Source organism: Syngnathus floridae, chromosome 2 (genome assembly GCF_059516105.1).
Source record: "Syngnathus floridae isolate MCC-2025c chromosome 2, RoL_Sflo_1.0, whole genome shotgun sequence".
Classification (NCBI taxonomy): Eukaryota; Metazoa; Chordata; class Actinopteri; order Syngnathiformes; family Syngnathidae; genus Syngnathus; species Syngnathus floridae.
This window is the reverse complement of record NC_142414.1, coordinates 10,003,736-10,025,376: the sequence shown is the minus strand read 5'-3', so window position 1 is coordinate 10,025,376 and position 21,641 is coordinate 10,003,736. Positions and strand designations below refer to the sequence as shown.

At 40.6% G+C, this 21,641-nt stretch overlaps 1 protein-coding gene across 2 annotated transcripts in view; it reads left to right on the top strand.

The window, feature by feature from the left end:
• The window catches only part of slitrk5 (SLIT and NTRK like family member 5), a 50,807-nt gene extending 33,999 nt beyond the window's left edge, over positions 1-16,808 (top strand). The window contains exons 1-2 of one of the 2 annotated variants that reach the window (XM_088369472.1): positions 11,134-11,951; positions 13,095-16,808. In XM_088369472.1, coding sequence (XP_088225598.1) covers positions 13,153-15,780 — 2,628 coding nt within the window. In that variant the 5' untranslated portion in view covers positions 11,134-11,951; positions 13,095-13,152 and the 3' untranslated portion in view covers positions 15,781-16,808. Of the gene's footprint in view, positions 1-11,133; positions 11,952-13,094 lie in introns of those variants that run through there. The other variant, XM_088369473.1, reaches the window with a different exon arrangement.
• The last annotated feature ends 4,833 nt before the right edge of the window (positions 16,809-21,641 follow it).

Below are 21,641 nucleotides of genomic sequence, written 5' to 3'. Positions count from 1 at the left end.
ATCCAGGGTAAGACCCACAATGGGAATTATAATGTTAAGTGGGGATGAAATGGTTGAAAGAACTCAGAATAAGAGAAATTACATTGGGGAGCACAATTTTTGTTGAGTTAGGCCTGACAGCTGTTTTTAACAACTATCTGGATCCAAAAACAGACTAGAATTTACAACTGTGTATGCCCATGGTTACAAGGTCAAAAGCAGAGCCACCACTAACGCTCTTAATTCCTACTATGCTATCTTTCTCTTTACAGACATTGATAGGACTGACCTACTGGGAGCTACACATAGTACCTCTCACTGCACTTTCTCAATCTTGGCGGCACAAATAATTCGCCACCAAGCTGTCGATGAGTCCAATCATGATCAGTTCTTTTTATTAGTTTCACCGTACCTAATCAATAATAAATCTGTGGAGAAAAAAAAATGTGTCCTGCTAAAAAAATAAAATAAATAATAATAATAATAATAATAATAATAATAATAATAATAATAATAATAATGAATTAAACCTGCAATACTGGAACTCACATTCCAGAACTATATGCTACACAAGCTTGATTGGTTTTCTTTCCCAGGCACCATCCGGGGCCTTTTAAGAGCACTTAAGCATAAATGGTGGCGTCCCTGACATGTCACTGCCTGAAAAAAGCAATGTATAAGTACGATGATTTCTCATTGATTTTCTGTATGTGCTCACTTCCTTTGAATACTCTGCCAAGGTAATGGAAAAGAAACACAATTTATCAGCACTAGGGTTCTCGCCACGTTGAAGGTTGTTCCAGGTCATTAGACAAAGGTTGCCTGTAGTATGAAACACTGTAAGAAAGTTAAGGGGGCTAGATGGAAATTAAAGAAACCGAGTGATTTAAAAAGTCAGTAAAGGAATGAAAGGACAGAGCTGAAAGACCCTCCACCATTTAATTATTAAGTCCATAACTAGAGATACCTGAGTGGGAGACAAGAGGGACTGCTCCATGAAAATGTAATTAGCCAAATATCATTTGGCCGCAGTTGAACGTAATAGAGGAGAAGTCAGAAATACATTGACATGTTCCGTTCAAAGATAAAACTAAACGAGGTGTCACAGTTTAAATCTTGTGTGACGTGGATCAATATGTAATTACCTCTGGGAGGCCTTCTCCTGCCATCTCTTAACTCTTGCTTTAACCCTATTTCATTTCCAGTGGAAAGGCTCCGCAGTGATGGAGACAACCAGTTTCCAAATCAGGCAACAACATTTGTATATATTTAATGTGAATTCATTTGAACTCGTCTCCGGGTAATTTGTTATGGCGTTTTCTTGTAAGATTGATAACAGGTTGATAACAGTGTCTGCCTGCTAAAGAGGTTAAAAGCATGTGGTACGACATACAGTTCAAAGTGATGCATGGTTGGAGGTTGCCTACCATAGCTGTAGAAAGTTATTTGTCATGGGTGGTAAACACTAACAATGAATGTGTCCCATTTGACCCTGTGCCCAGCTGCCTGATTAGAATCAATCGGCTCTTGCGATAACGCACAGAACAGTACTTATAGATTTTGTTTTTTCCAAATGAGTTGTAGTGGATTGTGATAGGTATAACACATACTGTAGAAGTTACCATTCAAAATACAAATATGATGGTTACTTGCTCATAACACAAGACCAGGGAAAAGAAAAATCGGGAGGGGAAAGTTGGCCAAACACCAAAATTCAATTAGTCGACTTCAAATGCACTCACTGTGCAGCAGTATAGGGGGTTACCAATGTCACTTTATTTCAACAAGCATTTTATAGAAGCATATGATCGGACCAGCTTGTGAAACACTGACACTCAGTTGGTGTCCAGAACAAACAGCTGCTGTTGTCCGATTCTGTCCTGTCACTGGTGACTGCAGGAGGCCTACTTTGTTGTGCGTCCAAGATGCCACAGTCCCCAGTTGAATATGAGTATTCTATAATTAATATACCAAGAAAAAAGTCAGTGTGCTCAATGTGTCTTTCATTGGATAAGTTACTTTTTGAAGTAGGGAAATGCAGAATGGGGAGGAAAGTGCCATCCTAACGTTAAACTGTCTAAAATAACTTTTTTTTTTTAATTTAAAAATATAAGGATGGGGCAATGTATATGCTCTGATTATGTCTTCCATTTTTACACAAATATGAAACAACTGAACCATAAATTGGTGTTACACCTTTATGTATAATTCATGTATTCATTTATTTTATTTTCACAATCATACATTCATTGAGTCGAAAATCACATCAAGATGCAGTTGTTTCTATCTGGAGCAAATGAGAACACACGTACGCGCGCACATTTGTTTCGACCCTAGTAATCTAAGTCTTGGGAGTTGGTAAAATGATCCACATTGATACGCACAAATACAGACACACACAAGCTCAAGGTTTGTTTTAAAGCAGGTTTCTCTGTTAGTGGACCTCAAGGGGACAGTTTCAGCCAGCAGCCCTTTAGGCCCGTCCTCCCACCCTTCATCCAAATCCTCTGAATGATCCAGTGCCCAGACAGTCAACCACTGCTTGGCTGCTTCCCAGTCTTTTCAGTCCTCATGAGCTTTGCCTACACAGTTGGTGCATCAAAAAAAAAAAAAAAAAAAAGACACAATCTTTGTCATATTAAAGAACGCAAAACAATCTTTTTTTGTACGAGATAATCATAGAAAATATTTTAATTGTGCGTGTCGCCTTTGAGCAGTCGTTGGTGTTTAGCTTTGATAAAAACGTTTAGGGCCGCAAGGGTGCTGACACATTCCCAGAAAAAAGACATCTCTGTCTGATTTAAGATTGGAACTGAAATATCAAAGAGAGCTGCTAACTGGATTGATTTGTACATGCTCCCGTTTCTATTTTTTGAATATTCTTTAATTATCTTGACTGTTTAAATAGAGGGCAAATGGTTCCTCCAGTGGCTTGCAAATCCATTATTGCCTGCTTAATTGGCTTGGCAAGCCTCGCCCCCTCTTCCCCTTGCTTGTTCGCTCAAAGATTAAAATCCAGTGATTTTTTTTTAATTTGCAAATGGAAGACAGTGCAATCTAAGTAATGAGCCTTAACAAAAAAGAAGTGTGTATATTTAAGAAGACTTCTGCGGATGTTGAGGCATCCGATATGCAGGGGATAGTGCATGGCAGCTGCTGCATGTTTTTGAGAAAACAGCCTGTCAGCTTGCATAGATTCACCTTGCAAGCTCACATCCAACCTGTTGTTGTTTTTGCCCCAGAGGGCTTCCATAAAAAGGCAGCTGGTGGCGCTCACTTTAGATTTATTGGTCGCTGTTCAGACAAGTGCACATGGACCTCAAATACAGTATTGCACTTTGTGGATGGACTGAGTGCTGATGAAGTATCTCATGATGCCCAGAGTGCATCCAACTCAGACTCCCGCTCCCTCCTTTGTTGAACTTTAAGGGTAATGTGCACTCACGCAGTTATTTGTATTGAACACAGCTACAGTATATGCAATTAGCCAGGGCATTCGTTTCTAATGATCATCTTTCAGATAATGAGTAAATAGCACTAAAAGCCCCAGCTTTGATTTACTCAGCTAATGTTTTTCCAGAGAAAAATATTGATGGATAGTTGAGTTAAACTTCTTGCATCATGGACCGAGGTGCACTGATAACCTTAATAGCCTTCATGCTAAGCAACTGCAGTGTAAATGAGTGCACTTGACTCGGCCACGGTTGGGCGCTTTTGTTCTTCCGTGCAGTGATTTCCATAAGTCAATCCCATCCACTCCCCGATACGACCAGAATGCACTTATCGCACTATCAGCAGCTTGTTTCATCGAATCTCCCCGGTTAAGTTTGTGTGTCCCAGATTAGACGTTTAACACACAAGCCAAGGCATCGGGAAGACAAAAGGGAAGTGCTCCCAGTGCAACCTGTCGCCCTTCTTCTGTCATCAATCATCCGCTGTCTAGGAGACTGCACGTTGGCTGTGTTGCAGAGACCAGCTGTGAAACTCTGCATCAACCTGAGCTGTGATGGATGTATTTGCAGGCATCAGCAGGTACAATCAAGTCAGGGAAACAGAAGCGGAGTAACGGGAATGAATTGTAAAATATCACAATATTTTTGATGGAGAGAAGAGATTCACTTGTGTGACTTTTGTCCTGGCAGTATGGTGGAGCATGGGAATAGCATGTCGCTCAGTCAAAAGTGTTCAAATCTTTCTGTGTTGAGTTTGACTCCCTGTGTTTAACATGGGCTTTCATATAACAAAAGCATGCTCAGTTCATAGAAGTCTTGACCAGAGGTATCGTTTGTGATGTTGAGGTTGTCTGTATTTCTGCCACTGGCGACAAGATTATGCTGTATCTCGCTCAAGCTCACCTGACCTTGAACAGAATAAGTATTAAAAGATGGATGGATGGATGGATGGATGGACGGACGGACGGACGGGACTGACGGACGGACGGACGGACGGACGGACGGACGGACGGACGGACGGACGGACGGACGGATGGATGGATGGATGATATAATAGGGTTGTGCATTTATGGTCTGTTGCTGATACATCTCTGTACACTGCCAATGATCTGATAGGTCCTTAAAATGCAGGGTTAAAACCAACAACATTTGTGATTGGCTTCCTGGGTTGTTTTGCACAAAACAACGCAATCTTCCTGGGTCAGTCCAATTTTCAAACCAGCAGATTGAGTGAGCTTTACAGTCATTTTGTCTGTGGCTATGATGAGAAATTGAAAACTGGAGAAAAATTAATATACTCATAAGATATTGGTGATTTTATGCTAAGTTCCAAGACATGGGGGAGGTATTGGGAGTCCTGATTTTCTGTAACACCGTACAGAAAAGTAAAGTAAGTAAGGCTATTAGTGTCTGTTATTTTCTTCCAATGACTGAGGCGGTTGGCGAGTGGGACATCAAGAAAAAAAATTAGCTCATTTTGTTGACAACTTTTTAGCCTATTAGCCCAAGATGAATCCAAGCATGAAGCAGGGGTTCGCGAGGGACTGACAGATACTGATGATTTTGTCATACAGCCTAACTCCCTTTTCGAAAAAAGGCTGGGTTACATGAGACTTGGCTAGCTGTATGTCGAAGCAGGTGTGTCATAAACTTATGTTAACCCATGTTGTTGTTTTACCTTATTATTATTGTATTCGGTGTTTTTGTCACGGTCTGGTGGTGGCATGGAGCAGGACGACCAAGTGCAGCTTGGACCAGGGTTTATTGAAACAACTCAAAAGGCAAACTGACATGACTTAACAATAACTTGACTGACTGACCGGGACATGGAACAAGAAGACAGCAGGACATGACGGCATCAAGACAGGACGACAACACCGAACGACAGCAACCAAAACCAATGACCAAAACCAATGATCCGACAGGGAGGGAGGGGCAGACAGGAGTTTTATACACGACAGGTAACGAGAGGCAGGTGGGAACAATCACACTGATCATGGGCACACAGGAGGGGAGGGGCGAGCACACAGACAGAAACCAAGACAGACACATAGTGGAGCAGTTGGGGGCGAGGCGTGACAGTTTTATGCCAATACGTTTTGCTGTGTGCTTAACAGCTGCTCTCCTAATACATTTGCCTCCCTTTCAATCTCAATGTTTGCTCTGTGAATCACAACCCACGTGTTTTGTTTTAAACAGTACTGTATAATGATTTTGCTTTCATTTTCTAGAGATTCACATTGAAACTTGGATTCAAAACTAATGTTAGAATGGATATAGCAGGCTAATAAGATTCCGAGCTACATTTGTTTAACCAGATACCTACAGTGCATTGTGAATCTATGCATTTCAGCAACTGTGTACTAAATTAACTTTGTATAAACAGATGAGCGAGAGAGAGAAAAAAAATCACACCCGATTTGTGTGCACTAAATAATAACAATCCCCAATTTAGAATATTATGCAAACTGTGTTTTTTAGTGTGTGACTCTTGTGTGTTTTGTGTGTGTGTGTGTGTGTGTGTGGGGGGGGGGGGGGGGGGGGGAAATAATGGTAGGCATATTAATGTTTTCCCTGCTGTGGAAAAATGAAATTGGACAGTGTTTGATCAGTCTATTATGGAAATATTATGAGAGAACAGTCTGTTAGTATTAACTTTATTAATATTATATATTCAATTATTGTGTCTATTTAGAATTCTTTAAAGTTTAATGTGGTAGAGGTCTCTTTCTCCAACTACATGCGGATATTGTTGCGTATCAAAGATGTTTTGTTTCCCCCATACAGTATTTGGCTGTTTTGTTGATATGAGCTTCATCGTTGGCTAAATATCCATCCATCAAGTTGTGCGATACTCATACCATTCTGCAGTCTGTCAGTCTTTATGTTTCTCGTTTCTATTGTTTGCACTGTCACAATGTGAATGTGATTGTCACATATGATTCTTTTCATCTATGCAAACCACATTCACAGGGAGACAAAGAGCAGATATTTAGTCGCAGGCACTCAGGCATTCTGTGAACGTCACACATTATTAGAACTAGTATTTATTTGTACATGCTAAACAGCTGTCAAAATGAAATACAGCTACTGTGCATGTGTTTGAAAATGTGCACAGCAAGTGCTAAACCAATTTCTAGCATGATTACTGGAGTGACACCAGCATGGCACAACAGACCACTTCCACTTTCTCCTCCCATCCATCCTCACTTGTCTCATTAGCTTTCATGCATTTCCAGGCTCATTCATTGTTTATGTAGAGTAATTTTTGCTTGAAACAATTGTTTCCAATTTGTCACCATATCTTGTTGACATTATGCTGTCATCATGTCAGTGCTTACTATTTCCATATTCATTTAAACATTTCTAAAGTGGTTGCAGCCCCCCTGGAGTCTGACAGAAATGGCTCTCCGTGCAAGTTGGCCAAAAGGGCCCTAGTTCATTGTAATACAATGCTCGTCCCTAAGAACACAAACTTTCGGTGTAGTTTCAAATCAAATGTATATTATTAAACTTGGGATTGAATTCATTACATTCTGTACTGCAACCATCAACACAAATAGCATTGCTGCCGCTCCCCTGAAGAGTGGACTAAAGATTACACTACCTTTAAAGAGGTCTATTTTGCAGCACAGGTAGTGTAATGCACTTTTGGTGGATTTGATCGAGGCACAAGCAGGCAAATCAACCAATATATCAAGAGCTTTTATCTGCATCCTCTGCAAAAAGAAAAAAATTCAATACTGGGGGAACAAAGCGAACCCCTGCAACACCTCAGCTGCGCCCAGCAATTCTGTCCATAACAGTTCTGAACAGAATCGATGACAAATAGCAGCTATGGCTAAGACTAACTGCCACAGGAACCAAATCTGATGCATTGTTGGCAATGTGGTAGAGTGATTGTAAATCCTACAGCCATCAACCCGGCCGTATTTGGGGATCTTGGAACACCCTACCGAGGACTTGCTGAGCAACATGGTCGAATCTCTTCTTCAAGTCAACAATACACACAGACTGGTTGGGTGAACTTCCAGGCATCTTCTAGGACCTTGCTGAGGATTTAGAACTACTACACTGAAGAAAAAAAACACACTGTTTCTCCTGAGTTTGAATTCTATTTCCAGATAGAACCACCTCTCCAGCACCCCCGAATCAACCTTAACAGGGAGCTTGAGGAATGTTATCCACTACAACACACCCTCAGGTACCCCTTAAATAAAGGGATCACTACCCTGTTTAGCAAGACCGGAGGGGTGTCCCTTAATGTCTATGTGATATTGCAGAAATGTGTCAACCTGAAAAGGGCCCACAACATCTGAAGTTTGTAGGAACTCCAGTGGGATGTCATTGAACCCCAAGGCCCTGCCTCTGTTAAGCTTTTCAACCATTTCAGCGGCTTGAAACACAGAGATGGAAGTGCCCACCTGAGTCCCCAGACTCTGTTTCCTCATGGGAAGGAGTGTCGGCATAATCTCGTATTCTGCCCACGAACTCACATTGTCCTGAGGCGAGGTCGGTAGCAGTGTTAATGATGCACTGCCTCTCGGTACTGAGACGTCGGATGGTGGACTAAAATTTCTTTGAAGCTGTCCGGTAGTTGTTCTCCATAGCCTCACTAGCTGAACTCTTCCTACGTATGTGCTGGTTCTTGCCTCAGCTGTGTCACATTTGGCCTGCTGGGACCCATCAGCTTCCTCCAGCGTCTCACTTGCTAAGACGTTCTGATAGGCCTCCTTTATTCTTTTTCTTTTCTATCCATCCATTCGCTATGACCACTTATCTTCTGTAGGGTTGCAGGTGTGGTGGAGTTTATCACAGCTAACTTTGGGCGAGAGGCAGGCTATATTCTAAACTAGTCGCCAGTCAATTTCAGGGCACAAATACAAAAACAGGCCTGGGGAAAACTTGCAAATTCCACATCAAAGCCACAACCTCTTAACTGTGAGATGTTTGTGTCAATGCATATTATTATTATTATTATTATTATTATTATTATTATTATTATTATTATTATTATTATTATTATTATTTGTATTGGTATTATTAATAATAATAATGTCATTTATTACCCCAATAAAACAATTTCCTCCAATATCTAAAAATCTAAAGGATTAGTCTGTAAATTCCACAATGATTTTGACAAAATATATGACCTCTGATACTATATTACCCATACAAAATCAATAGTGGTGTCAAATCAATGGCCAGAGAGTTGTGTTACTTATTCCTTTGGAAGTCATTAGAATATCAAAATATTTGAATAAATGACCATAATTTACGCACAATGTTTTTACATTATGCATGAGATGTTATGCAAGTGTTTTGCATGTTTTCCAGACAAACTAAATAAATAATTATAGTTCCATACCATTTGTAGGAATAAAACAGTGAGTGAAAAAGATAATTTAGTTAAATGTAGCGTGAACCTTCATTTGCATTAATGACTTAACCCTAGACCTAATTATCATACGATGCTTTATGCGGTAGATTTATGATAATAGCATTGGAATTTGCACGAACCTATTAGCTTTTATTAAGTAATGCTGCTGTAAAGCACACACAAACACACACACAATTTACACACATCCAGTGTTTGTGAGCAAACTGATACTGGGACAAAAACCCAGCTGCATCCAGTTGTTTGTTGTGATGTTCAAAAACAGAATTCCCTTGATTCGGCCCTTACTGTGTCCATGGGACTGTCCACTACTAATACGATTACAGTGCCTAAGACTTGAAGATAAACCCATGCATCTACATGGCTAATTTCTGAGAAGTAGCATTCATGCCACATCCACTTATTACCATTCTCCACGTGCTAAAAAAAGGCTGAAGAGTTGACTTATTACCACACAATACTGACTAAGTGGGAAATCTCTTAGACATGGCAAGCCACCATATGATTGCTTTAATTTGATTTTGCTTTACGGTTCTTGTTAAGTGCTTTAACATTTCTTGTTCTGCACTAAAAAGGGTAACAGGGTAACACGTTCACCATGGGACAAGTAAGCCGCATTTTCTTCGTGCTTCTCAGCATTGCAGCTAAGTATTTGATGCAAAAATGGATTAAGCATAATCCTTCAGAAGTTGTGTTTCTTTCAAAGAATATCTCTTGTAAATGTGTGATACTATAAACTTAATCCAGACATTTGATATCATCCTTGTCAAGAGAAGAGATACACAACTGGTTATTTTCTTGACCCGTGGACACCTCACAACTTTGATGTCTAATCAAATGTAAGTGTAACAGGGGCTAACGAATGATGTTCGAGTATGTTTGTGAACCTCACTAACCTGATAACCCAGTCATTTAGCCGAACTGTAAGCGTACTGATCCCTCAACGGGTAAGTATAGTAGTGGGTGTGTTGGAACTAAGGTTCTTGTAGTCTGTGTCTTATTATGAATTTAGCTCTGCGGAGGGATGGAAAATAAATACACTGGTGAACAAATAATAAAGTCAGAAGGTATGCAGATTGTTCCACATCCAGTTAGAGCATACAGTGAGTTGGATTTAAATGGAAGGGCAAATGTTCCAGTGCAATATTATTTCTTTTATCAACACAGATTTAGATAATATTTGCTGTTGTGACGTCAAGATTAAATTGATGGGGTATATACGTATATGATGTGTCTGCTTAAGCTTCAGAAAGATTGACAGATATCTGATATGAATCTGATTTTATTCACATTTGGAAGCGGCTGTTTTCGATCAATGTCCGAATTTATTCTTTGTGCCACTTGAGACCAGAAAATTGAAATTGTGTCACTTGAGATGTGAAGTATAATCCAGCTTTAGTCAGTTATCAATAATAAAATTTTAGATTTTGGCTGTCGCAGCAACATGAAAAAGTGTAATAAAAATGAATAAGAATGTCAATTATTGACGACCTTATGAGTATCTCCTGTCCGGTTTTATTCAGCCATGGACTGTCACCCAACCTAAATCGTACTGTAATAAAGCACATGATCATGTATTCTGAATGATTTTAAAGAATACAATAGACAAATTAATTATGCTTTGAAAATAATAATAATATTGTCATACATTAATAGTGTACATAACTGATGTTTAGAGTGGTGGAAAAAAATGTTTCGCTGCATGCAACCAATTCTGCTGTCACAATCATTTTGTGCTTTCCACCTCACTAATAATAATAATAATAAGAACAAGAATAGTTATAATAATAATAATAATAATAATAATAATAATAATAATAATAATAATAATAATAATAATAATAATAATAATAATAATAATAATAATAATTCAATGAACCTTAAATACAAGACTTTGAACTACGGGAGATTAGAAATTTGGACGTTTGAAGTATCAAATTGGATGGAAGCAAACTAGAGAATAAGCATACTTAACGTCATACAGTAAAAGAAAAGGTTCGAAGTGCGTTTCACACCTTCAACATCCTTGCAGTTAATTACCCCTGTGCTGGTCGCTGCAGTTCCTGTTTGAAGAAAATAATTTAACAGTACTTTGGTCAGTGAAATTAAAAGCAAGCTGGCCTCTACAAGCTCGGGGTATGGCTTAAAATGAAAAAGAAAACATTGCATGAAAACACGCACTTTTTTTTCCTTCGTCACTGTACCGCCCCCTACGGTTCGTCTGTGAGACGCCCTCTCCTTAACTTTCTCCCTCCCTTCCCCAGTATCTCGCCTCCTCCTCCAACGCGTACCCCCTTATAGACTATTGCATTAAATCGCTTTTCATTCCCTTGCCATGGCAGCCGTGCGAATTGGAGGATTTATGCCTTTAGTGCATGCAGCCACACGGCGGTAATTGTTCCTCGAAGCGTTTGGCGCTTTAGATGTTAATGAGCGCCACCAGTTTGCGCCATGCAACCAACCAATCAACCAACGTCAAGTTCCACTAGTTGCAACGTTTCCGATGAGCTGAAAGCCGCCAGAAGAAGAGGATTTGTGTATTCTTGCACGGACACATGCACTGAATTAGACACCGTATGCTTGGCGTGAGGGGGGAAAAGTGCACACCAAGACACGGGCTGGTGCACGCCGCAGCGCCAGTGGCAGCAGACGCGGAGGAAGGGAGGAGGGAGGGGGAGATTCGTGCTTCTCCCTACGTGCCCATGAATGAAAGTCACGGCGCTCGTCTCCTCTAATGTGGGATTACAGTGCATTATCTTCCGCTTTTCCTTCTTTTTTCCCCCCTTCAAACAACATCTTTTTTTCTATTTCGTGTCTCGCAACTTTGGCTCTGGGTTTCTTTGAAATGACACTGCTAAATTCATTTGCTGGAAGAAGACTGGAGCCAATATCGGCGCGCCAGCTGACTCGTCAATGAGACTGTGTTATGGAGCTAAACGCAGAGGAGACTTGAATCTTAAGGATTCTCCTACAGCCGACACCGGGGTGGTACACCAAAATCTATGTTTGTATCAAGACCCGAGCCCGAAGAAGGGCCATGGGCGTGATGTATTTTTCATTTTAATTTTTTTTTTTTTTTTTTGTTATTGCGGGATGCGTTGGCGTTTACAGGCATCTGCACGGTAAGCGGATCTTCATTAACCCGAGACATACGCATTAGAATAAGGCTGAGCTATCCACGGTACTGAAATGGTTTTGGCGTCACTGAAGTTGATTTTTGTGTTAATATAGGTGTGCACAGTAGAAATAATAGTCTCTGTGATATTCCCGTGGTAGTTTTACGCATTGCAAATTACACACAGGAACAAAATGCACAAGAATGTGAAAATTCACCAGATCTAAAATCCTCATCGACAGGGAGCACATAAATGCCAAGTGCATGTTGCTGGTGTATTAAAATGAGGCAGATTTTGGGATGTCTACAGCGCTGGCGTGAAAGCTTTTGTGGTCTTTTCAGGAGGGGAAGGGGTTGTTATGTGTGCGCATTTGTGTGTGTGTGCGTGTGTGTGCGTGTGTGCACGTGTGCGTGTGTGTGAGCGAGACAAGGGGAAAGAGAGAGTGAAACTATCAAGGCAAATTTCACATAGATAACATGATCAAAAAATTATCCCTTTTATAAAATACAGTGGCACCAAATAATTTGCCTTTTGATTGACTTTTGTTTAATACCAAACGGCTGATGAGGTTTCCACCTGTTCTTTTTTTAAGATAGTCACCGCAGTCTTTTTGTTCATGGGAGCACAATTTATTTTATGTTGATACCGCCCACCCACTGATGTCGGTTATGTGGGATGAGTGATAAATCTTTTGGCGATGGGATGGGAAGGCTGCAGTGTTTGTTTGAAAAATCAAATAACGTACTATTTATATAATCAAAAATATCCATGTCTAGATGGATATTTGTTCTGACAAGAAGTCCTCTAGTAACCTATGACATTTTACTTGACGTGTCATCGTGTCCTTCTACCCGCTAGAGTTTTATAAAAAAGATTCACAATGTAACAACTTATTTACACGCTGCTTTTATATAATATCCTCAGCATATTAAAATTGTGCAAATATGCTTTGTTTATCAGGGCACCCTCAGAATAAAATTGCATCCCTGCCTGCATAATTAGGTGGTGTTTGTACGCCTGCTTAAATTTGCTTTTTCAAATGCTGGTCATCGATATGCACTCTGGGACCGCATTCTGAAACTTGTGTTTTGAACTGTGGCATTTGTACATGTGTAAAAAGGCACCCATCCTTTTTCTTTCCTTCCCTAGATGACACCTCATATTGGCACCGCACTTGAGTGAGCTGGGGCACCTTCTCCCAGGAAACATGCATTTCTGGGCCCTGAATATAATCCTTGTGATTGCATCATCTCTGTGGCTGGTCGAGATGTATGACAATTACGGGGAGATCTGCCGCAACCTGTGCACATGTGACGAGAAGGAAAGCATCCTAACCGTCAGCTGCGAGAACCGAGGAATCATCAGAGTGACGGAGATCAGCCCGGTTCAATTCCCCGCTTACCACCTCCTGCTGACGGGGAACTTGCTGAAAAAACTGTCGGTCAATGATTTTATCAATTACACTGGAGTGACCATTCTGCACTTGGGGAACAATGACATCTCAGAAATTGAAACAGGTGCCTTCAACGGACTCCAGGGATTAAAGAGGTTGCACCTGAATAACAACAAAATTGACATTCTGAGAGATGACACGTTTGCAGGACTGGAGAGTTTGGAATATCTACAAATTGATTATAATTACATCAGCAACATTGAGCCTAACACCCTGAGCAAACTGCACCAACTGACAGTGATGATTCTGAATGACAACCTACTCTCTTTCCTGCCTCCCAATATCTTTCGCAATGTCCCGTTGACGCATTTGGACCTGCGGGGGAACCGGTTAAAGATGTTTCCATATGTTGGCCTCCTAGAGCACATGGACAAGGTTGTGGAATTACAGCTGGAAGAGAATCCATGGAACTGCTCATGCGAGCTGATCGCTCTCAAGGCCTGGCTGGAGAGTATTGCCTACACGGCTCTGGTGGGAGAAGTGGTCTGTGAGACTCCCTTCAGGCTGCACGGGAGGGACCTGGATGAGGTGTCCAAGCAGGAACTATGCCCAAGGAGGCCCCAAGAGGACTCGGGAAGGCAAGCGCCCCCGAGCAGCACCAACGGATATTACCAGACCACACCGGCTGCTGCCACATCCTCAGCCACCTCATCTGCTGTCTTTAGGTCCTCTTCCAGACCTACCAAGGGCACACGGCAATTTAATCGAACTAGGTTAAAGCCCACTTCGCGACTCCCAGGCGGTAGCCCTTACAACTATGGCCCCATCATTGCTTTTCAGACCAAATCGCCTGTGCCTTTGGACTGCCCCACTGCTTGCACGTGCAACCTGCAGATATCCGAAATTGGATTGAATGTAAATTGCCAAGAGAGAAAGATCGAAAACATCTCTGACCTAAAGCCCAAGCCATACAATCCGAAAAAGATGTATCTGACGGGAAATTATATTCCCGTGGTACGAAGATCAGATTTTATCGACGCCGTTGGATTGGATTTGCTTCACCTGGGAAACAACAGAATAACCGTGATCCATGACAGGGCTTTTGGGGATTTAACAAATCTGCGTAGGCTGTATTTAAATGGTAATCTCATGGACAGGCTCACAGGGGAAATGTTTTTTGGGTTGCAGAATTTGCAATATCTTTATTTAGAGTACAATAAAATCAAGGAGGTTGACTCTGGCACATTTCGCTACCTTACCAATCTCCAGCTGCTATTTCTCAATAATAACCTCCTGAAAACATTACCGGTGGGCATTTTTTCCAGCCTGTCCTTGTCTCGACTGAATTTGCGCAACAACCAGTTTCAAAACCTGCCTGTAAGCGGTGTGTTGGATCAGCTCAAGCTACTGGTGCAGATAGATCTTTTTGAAAACCCCTGGGACTGCTCCTGTGATTTAGTGGGTATGAAGATATGGCTTGAGCAGCTCAGTGCAGGCACAGTGGTCAACGAGATCGTGTGCGAGACACCCAAATGCCACACAAAAATGGACCTTCGCTCGATCTCATCGGAGCAGCTGTGCCCTGACAACTCTGATGCCTATGTCTCACCAACCCCCCCTACCGACGAGCCATTAGACGACCGGGCCATCCTCACAGATGCCCCACACAAGTTCAACTCCTCCAGCAGCACTGTACCCCTGTCAGTCCTAATCTTGAGCCTCTTGCTTGTCTTCATAATGTCAGTCTTTGTGGCAGCAGGCCTATTTGTTGTGGTGATGAAGAAGCGCAAAAAATCCCAGAGCGACCGCACCAGCACCAACAACTCTGACGTTAGCTCCTTCAACTTGCAGTACAGCCTCTACAGCAACCGTTCTGGCACCAAAGTGAAGGCACCGGCTGGTCACGTTTATGAGTACATTCCACATCCGATGGGTCACATGTGCAAAAACCCCATTTACAGATCAAGGGAAGGAAATGCAGTGGAGGATTACCGTGACCTTCACGAGCTCAAGGTGACTTACAGAAGTACCCCAGACGATGAGAGGAATCGCAGCATGATGAGGAGCCCTGCGTTCAGCGTCAGCACTATTGAACCAATGGACAACCCCTCTCCAGTCCAGGATGCAGACCATTTCTTTAGAGGCATCCTTGAGGCTGATAAGCAGTCCCCTCATCAGTCCATCCCATCCCTTCCAGTTGGGGGAAATGTAGAGTACAAATACACAGGCCCAGTGTCATATACCTACAACCCAAATTTTGATGTCAGGCGTCAGTTCTTGCACCCAGACAGGATAAGAGAAACGGTGCTCTACGGCACGTCACCCAGTACTGTTTATGTGGAACCCAACAGAAATGAATACTTGGAGCTAAAAGCAAAACTGCAGTCCGAGCCTGATTACCTCGAAGTTCTTGAGAAACAGACCACCTTCAGCCAGTTCTGAGCCACAGAGTCATTCATGCAATGGAGCATTTTGTCCCATTTCAACCCTTCGGGAAATTCAGTTTCTTGGGTGCCTTGGCGCAAACAAGGACAAGCAGGAGAAAAGTGGATGAGTCCTGCGGGGCGTTCCGAACAATCTACTTATTTGTGCAACGTGAACGGGGGATGAACACAATTGCCAACTAATGATGCAAATTTTATTTTTATATAGCAATGATTACAAATTTGAAGTGTATAAGTATGTCCAGCTTCAAATTCAGGAATATAACCGTGCATAGGGTATATTGTCAGAGTCAGAAAAGAAAAAAAAAAATGTTGATACAATCACCCCTGGACAAAACAACAGTGAACAACAATAACAGAAAACAAGCATACAAACAAAAACACTGTACAGCAGATGATAAAACTGTGTAGGATTATTTCCTGCTGTAGTCTGTAAGTAAGTATTTATTGATATAACCTGCCATGTCTTTTCAATATCAAACTTTTGATTCAACATCAACATTACCTGTGTCATCATACAGCACAGTTTTCTGGAGAATGAAAAAAAAAAAAAGAAGCTTATGTTTTATAGTTTCATTTCCTGTAGCTTGGCAATGTAAAGTGGCTTTCTAGTTTTTGAGGGAACTGGCACACCCCGAAGATACATGAAAAAAAAATGAAAAAAAGACTGTGCCAATTGATGAGGATGAGGGGAAAAGTGTCTTTGTATGCTTTCAGTACTTTTGGGGAATCAGAAGGCAAGTTCATAAGCTCTCATATAAAAGATTATTATATTAAAATAAATTGGGGTATTGATTCTTAATATATAGATTTATCGAAACAAAACATCTTAAATGATATTTGAAGTTTTGATTTTGTTGTGTAATGTTGCTATTTTAATCTATGTAACACCTATTTTTATACAAGCATTGGCAGAATCTCTATCCCTTATTCAGTCTATGTTTTGGATTGCTTTGCACTTCTTGCACTATATTGACCAAACTATGTTGTTGTCATCAAATAAACATGATGTCGATTCTCATGATATGTGTGGCGCAAGGCTGTCGGTGGGTTGAACTGGGCGTTTTCGAAAAGGTAGTTACCAAAAGGGTCACATGTATTATGAAACTATGGACTCCATGGTAACAATTTGCACCTTGCCCAGGTAGTCAAAAGGGTTCAGGAATGTTTCCAAGCTGAAAGGACAACTACCAAGGTTACAAAATAAGTACTTTGAGGAATATACAGGGGGTTGCAAAAGTCGGTATGCAGTAGTACCACATTGATGAAATTAGTGACATATTATATGATGAATATATATATTTTTTTACTTACTTTTTTAATGGTTTTGATTTTTCTGTATGATAAAATGAAAAGTGAATAGAAAGTATTTCTCTTTTGCACCCTACTTGTATTTCCTGTGACAGACAAGTGTACCCCGACAGTTCCAGACTGGAATATTGCTCTTGATGTAAATACTGACATTGTCAAGAGTGAAACTGGAGTGAATCCCAAACTACTTTCAATAATCAAATAATTCAATAGCCCTTTTAAAATGGACCTTGACTATGTTGTGGATGTGGGACGATTCCAGTTAGTAAGTTCAATGTCAGGATTAGCACTCAAGAGCATAGCAAGTTCATCAGAGTGGAAGTCAGATTTTTTTTTAAATTATTATTATTATTATTCTAGTAGTAGTATTATTCTTATTCTACCTGCCTCTGGATTCAAAGAAGGCTGCTTTTACAGCTAATTGGATTCAATGTGTAAAGGTCCTGAGCGTGTGTTTTTTGGAAATGAACTGTCTAAGTAGTTGACCTACTTAAATTCACAATGTAAGAAGGTTTATTGAAAATCAGCATGCATATATGACGAGCAGAAATGATTTGAATCCTCTCGGCTATTTCTTTGAATGTCAGTTTTTCTTTGTTTCAACATGGTCACCTTTGTGTAGCAAATTAGACGCCATCTTTTCATGAAAAGCCCGAAGAGAGCAGAAGGCACCATTTGGAAGATGAGGAGTCCTGGAACTGAATGCAACTGTGGACATGTCACAGACGTGTAGCAGAGGCAATGACTCATAGCCAGAATGTTTGTGTGTGTGTGTGTGTGCGTGTGTGTGTGTGTGCATGTGTGTGTGTGCGTGTGTGTGCGCGCGCGTGTGTGTGGGTGTGTGTGCGTGCTTGTGTGTGCATGAATGTGCTTGTCTCCATATGCATATTTTGGCCTTGCAATAATTTTGCCTGACAGATTCTGACGTAGAAGCACTTTGGTTTATTATACTATATATGAACACTTTTTTCTGCTAAAGTGGCCAATCGTTGAGGAAAAAAACGGATGCTGTTCAATAGGTTTTCGGGGTGAAAGCTTGTTAAGATTCGACAATCATAAAATTTTGAAGAGGATGCAATGCAAAAAGAAAACAAAATTTGACGGAATCTGTGAGTGTGTGCAAGTATGTGCCAGCCTGAAAGCCAAGTTTCATCACCGTCATGAGCAAGAGACCTGTCCACGGTTGTATGGACTCACAAAAACGTGTGAGTTTGTGCATATGTGTTTGTGTACGTGTGTGCCTGTGCATGCATGCGTGCGTGTTTGGAGTCCTGCCAGTTAAAATAATGCTTTTAATCAGCCAATAGGCTTTTTAGGGTCTTAACATAAGTGTAGGCACAAAAGGCTGTTTAATGATCCCCTTCCATTAATCTCTTGAAAGCTTTGAGTGTGTTTGCCGTTTTGTTGTGCTGCTCTCCAATGTAGTCAGTGGTTCGAACACAGTTTTATACACAATTACTAATGAGTGAGATTTATATGGAAAACACATAATCCCCATGAAGAAAAAAAACGCTTTAGGTGAAATTTGTGAACGTGATGCCTCATGCAAAGTAAGAGGTCTGTCATGCAAAGTGTGCCTGCTGCATGTGCCAGTGCAAGCTATGTAAGTTACCTCTTCAAGACAACAGTGGCATAATAGACAACACTTGTTGTGACTTTTGAAATCACAATAAGTGTTAGCAAACATTTTTAACGGAATCATGCTTTACATTTTGGAACCATACCCCTCAAGCCGTGTTGGCTCGGGTGCTTGAACTCCAGCCATCTCGCGACAAAGCAAAAATACCAGGCTAATTAAAAATTTAAATTGTTTGGCAGATACATGCGTTCATTGTAAATGCTTGATGCAGCACACGTACATACGGCTAAATTTGCGGCCTGAGTAGGACTGAAGAAACCATAGTATGTGTGTGTGTGTGTGTGTGTGTGTGTGTGTGTGTGTGTGTGCATGTGTGTGTGCGTGTTTGTGTGCGTGTGTGTGTGCGTGCGTGCACGTGTTTGTTGTGTGTGTGTTCACCTTAAATATTACATTAGTAATCCAGTTGAACCTTGTCAAAACCAATTCAGAATGCATTTGAGGCTATTTGTACTCTATACTGCAAGTCTTTTCTGCCCACTCCTGATTATATATATATATATATATATATATATATATATATATATATATATATATATATATATATATATATACACACACACACATGCTCTCGATTTACACTGATTTTGAGTTACCCAAATACTATTTCACAGTGCTTTGATAATACAACAATACAACTTTTCAAAACATATCACATTTCTTTTTAGTTTGGTCTGGATTGACTTTGCCCTTTGAGTTTATATATCATTTATGTATTCACTGTCCTTTGCTTACCCAAGCTTTCACCATATCTTTTTCTTTGGCAGACATAGGTATATTGGTGTATATTGCTCAATGACAAATTAGGCTTTTAAAAAAACATATTTTTTTGCATATTGTTTAGACCCAATTCTTTGACAATTTTCTCTCTCTCATTCTCTCTTTCTGTCTCCCCCCCTCTCTCCGTATTTTAAATACAACACATGCTTCCAAAAATAAATGCATTTATAATCTTCATTTTAAAATCATTTGGCAAGTATCCCTGAGGGTTTATCCATGACTGTACATCACATTAATATTTTATCACTGCCTTTTTTTCCTTCTCAATAATGTAAGATACAATTTTTTGCATTTGGTTTGTCACCTTTTAAGGATTGTTAACAACCATTCTTTTTAAAGACAGGAACATCATTATGCAACTATAAAAACAATATATTGCCTACAATATCTATGCAATTAAATTAAGGAGTAATGTGGTCACTTTACCCTATCTTTTATTGCTTTAATTTGGTTGCACCATGAGACAAATATTGGATTTACCACCTGACAACAGTAAATGTTAAAGATGCATTTTCATTTCCAAAAGTATTTTTTTTATTTCAATATAACTTAATGGAATATTTTATTCAGCATTCTTTATTAAAATTCTCTTAGCGGCTTAAGCATCAGTCACTGACTTGTTTTGTAACAAACAGAACATCTTTCTTGGATAAAAAGAATTTCCTTACCGTTGTAAATTATAAAAATTTGTAGCCACTTGAACATCGTCTTTTCGTCAAACTGCCACGTGAAGTTAATGCAAACTTCCTCTCCAACAACCTGGGAGATCTGGCCCACACATGGCGGTCCATCAAAGGTCACAATGACTTGCTTCTTAAATCTTGAGGAGTCTGCTCCTTGATTTGGACTCAAGCAATCCTCAATGGTGGCCATCAAAGCTACTTTTGAAGGATCAGGGTCTGCCTTATTTCCATCACTCATGGCTCGAAGACCTTTGAATAAGAGTTTGAGAAGATGATGATTGAAGACACTCCATTTGCATGACTTGTGAGGAATACTGTGAGGTGGACTGCAGGTGCCCAGCAAATATTTCCCGATGGTAATCAATAACGGCGTAATAACTGAGCTTTTTTTAGTCTACTGAATTTGTGATTTAATCTGATGTCGGGGTGATGTTGTTTTGAGGTTAATGTGCAACTTTATATGATGGCAATACATTGGGTACGAGTAGGGGGATCAGTCATTTCGGAGAAGCAAGGATTTCTCCTACTTATGTTTACCCTGCAGCTGGATCATTGTTAATGCATGCCTTGTGTCTGTGTGCTGGTTCAGATTCTTCTATATTTGATAGTGGCATCTAAAAAGTACAAATTGTCACTTAGATTGTGTGTAATGTCTTTAAAATTACATTGACTAAACATTGTACACGTTTCATGGATACTCTTAGAGTTTTGAACAGTTTATGATACTTCTCGTGCTGAGTGGTTGCACAGCTTGACTACTACAACTAATCTTAAATTAATCAGGTTCCTATTTGGATATTAGCATCAGCTTCTTTCCTTGTCATAAAGAAACAGAAATAGTCTCAAGATATATATTTTTTAGAGTTTTATATTGGTTGTACCACCTGAAATTCTGATTATTTGTCTTAAATCAGTATTTGAGTGAGATTTAAAAAAAACAATTAGCTTATATTTAAAAAAAAAAAACATTGAGCTTAGTCCCAGCGGCACGTGAAGTGCTTGTTCGCACGTCTGCCTCACAGTTCAGCGGGTGCGTGTTCGATTCTACCGCCGGCCCTCCCTGTGTGGAGTTTGCATGCGCTCCCTGTGCCTGTGTGGGTTTTCTCCGGGCACTCTGGCTTCCTCCCACATTCAAAAAACATGGATGGTAAGATGATTGAGCACTCCAAATTGCCCGTAGGTGTGAGTGCGAGTGTGGATGGTTGGTCATCTCTGTGTGCCCTGCGATTGGCTGGCAACCGGTTCAGGGTGTCCCCCGCCTACTGCCCGATGTTTGCTGGGATAGGCTCCAGCATGCCTGTGATCCCTGTGGGGACAAGCGGTCCAGAAAATGGATGGATGGATGAGCTTAGTCCCAAGCGTCACCAGCTGAAGCAACATTCTGTTTACAGCTCTTGTCTCTTTACCAATATTATTGTTTAATTGTTTTGTGGCACCCGTTCTTCAGGC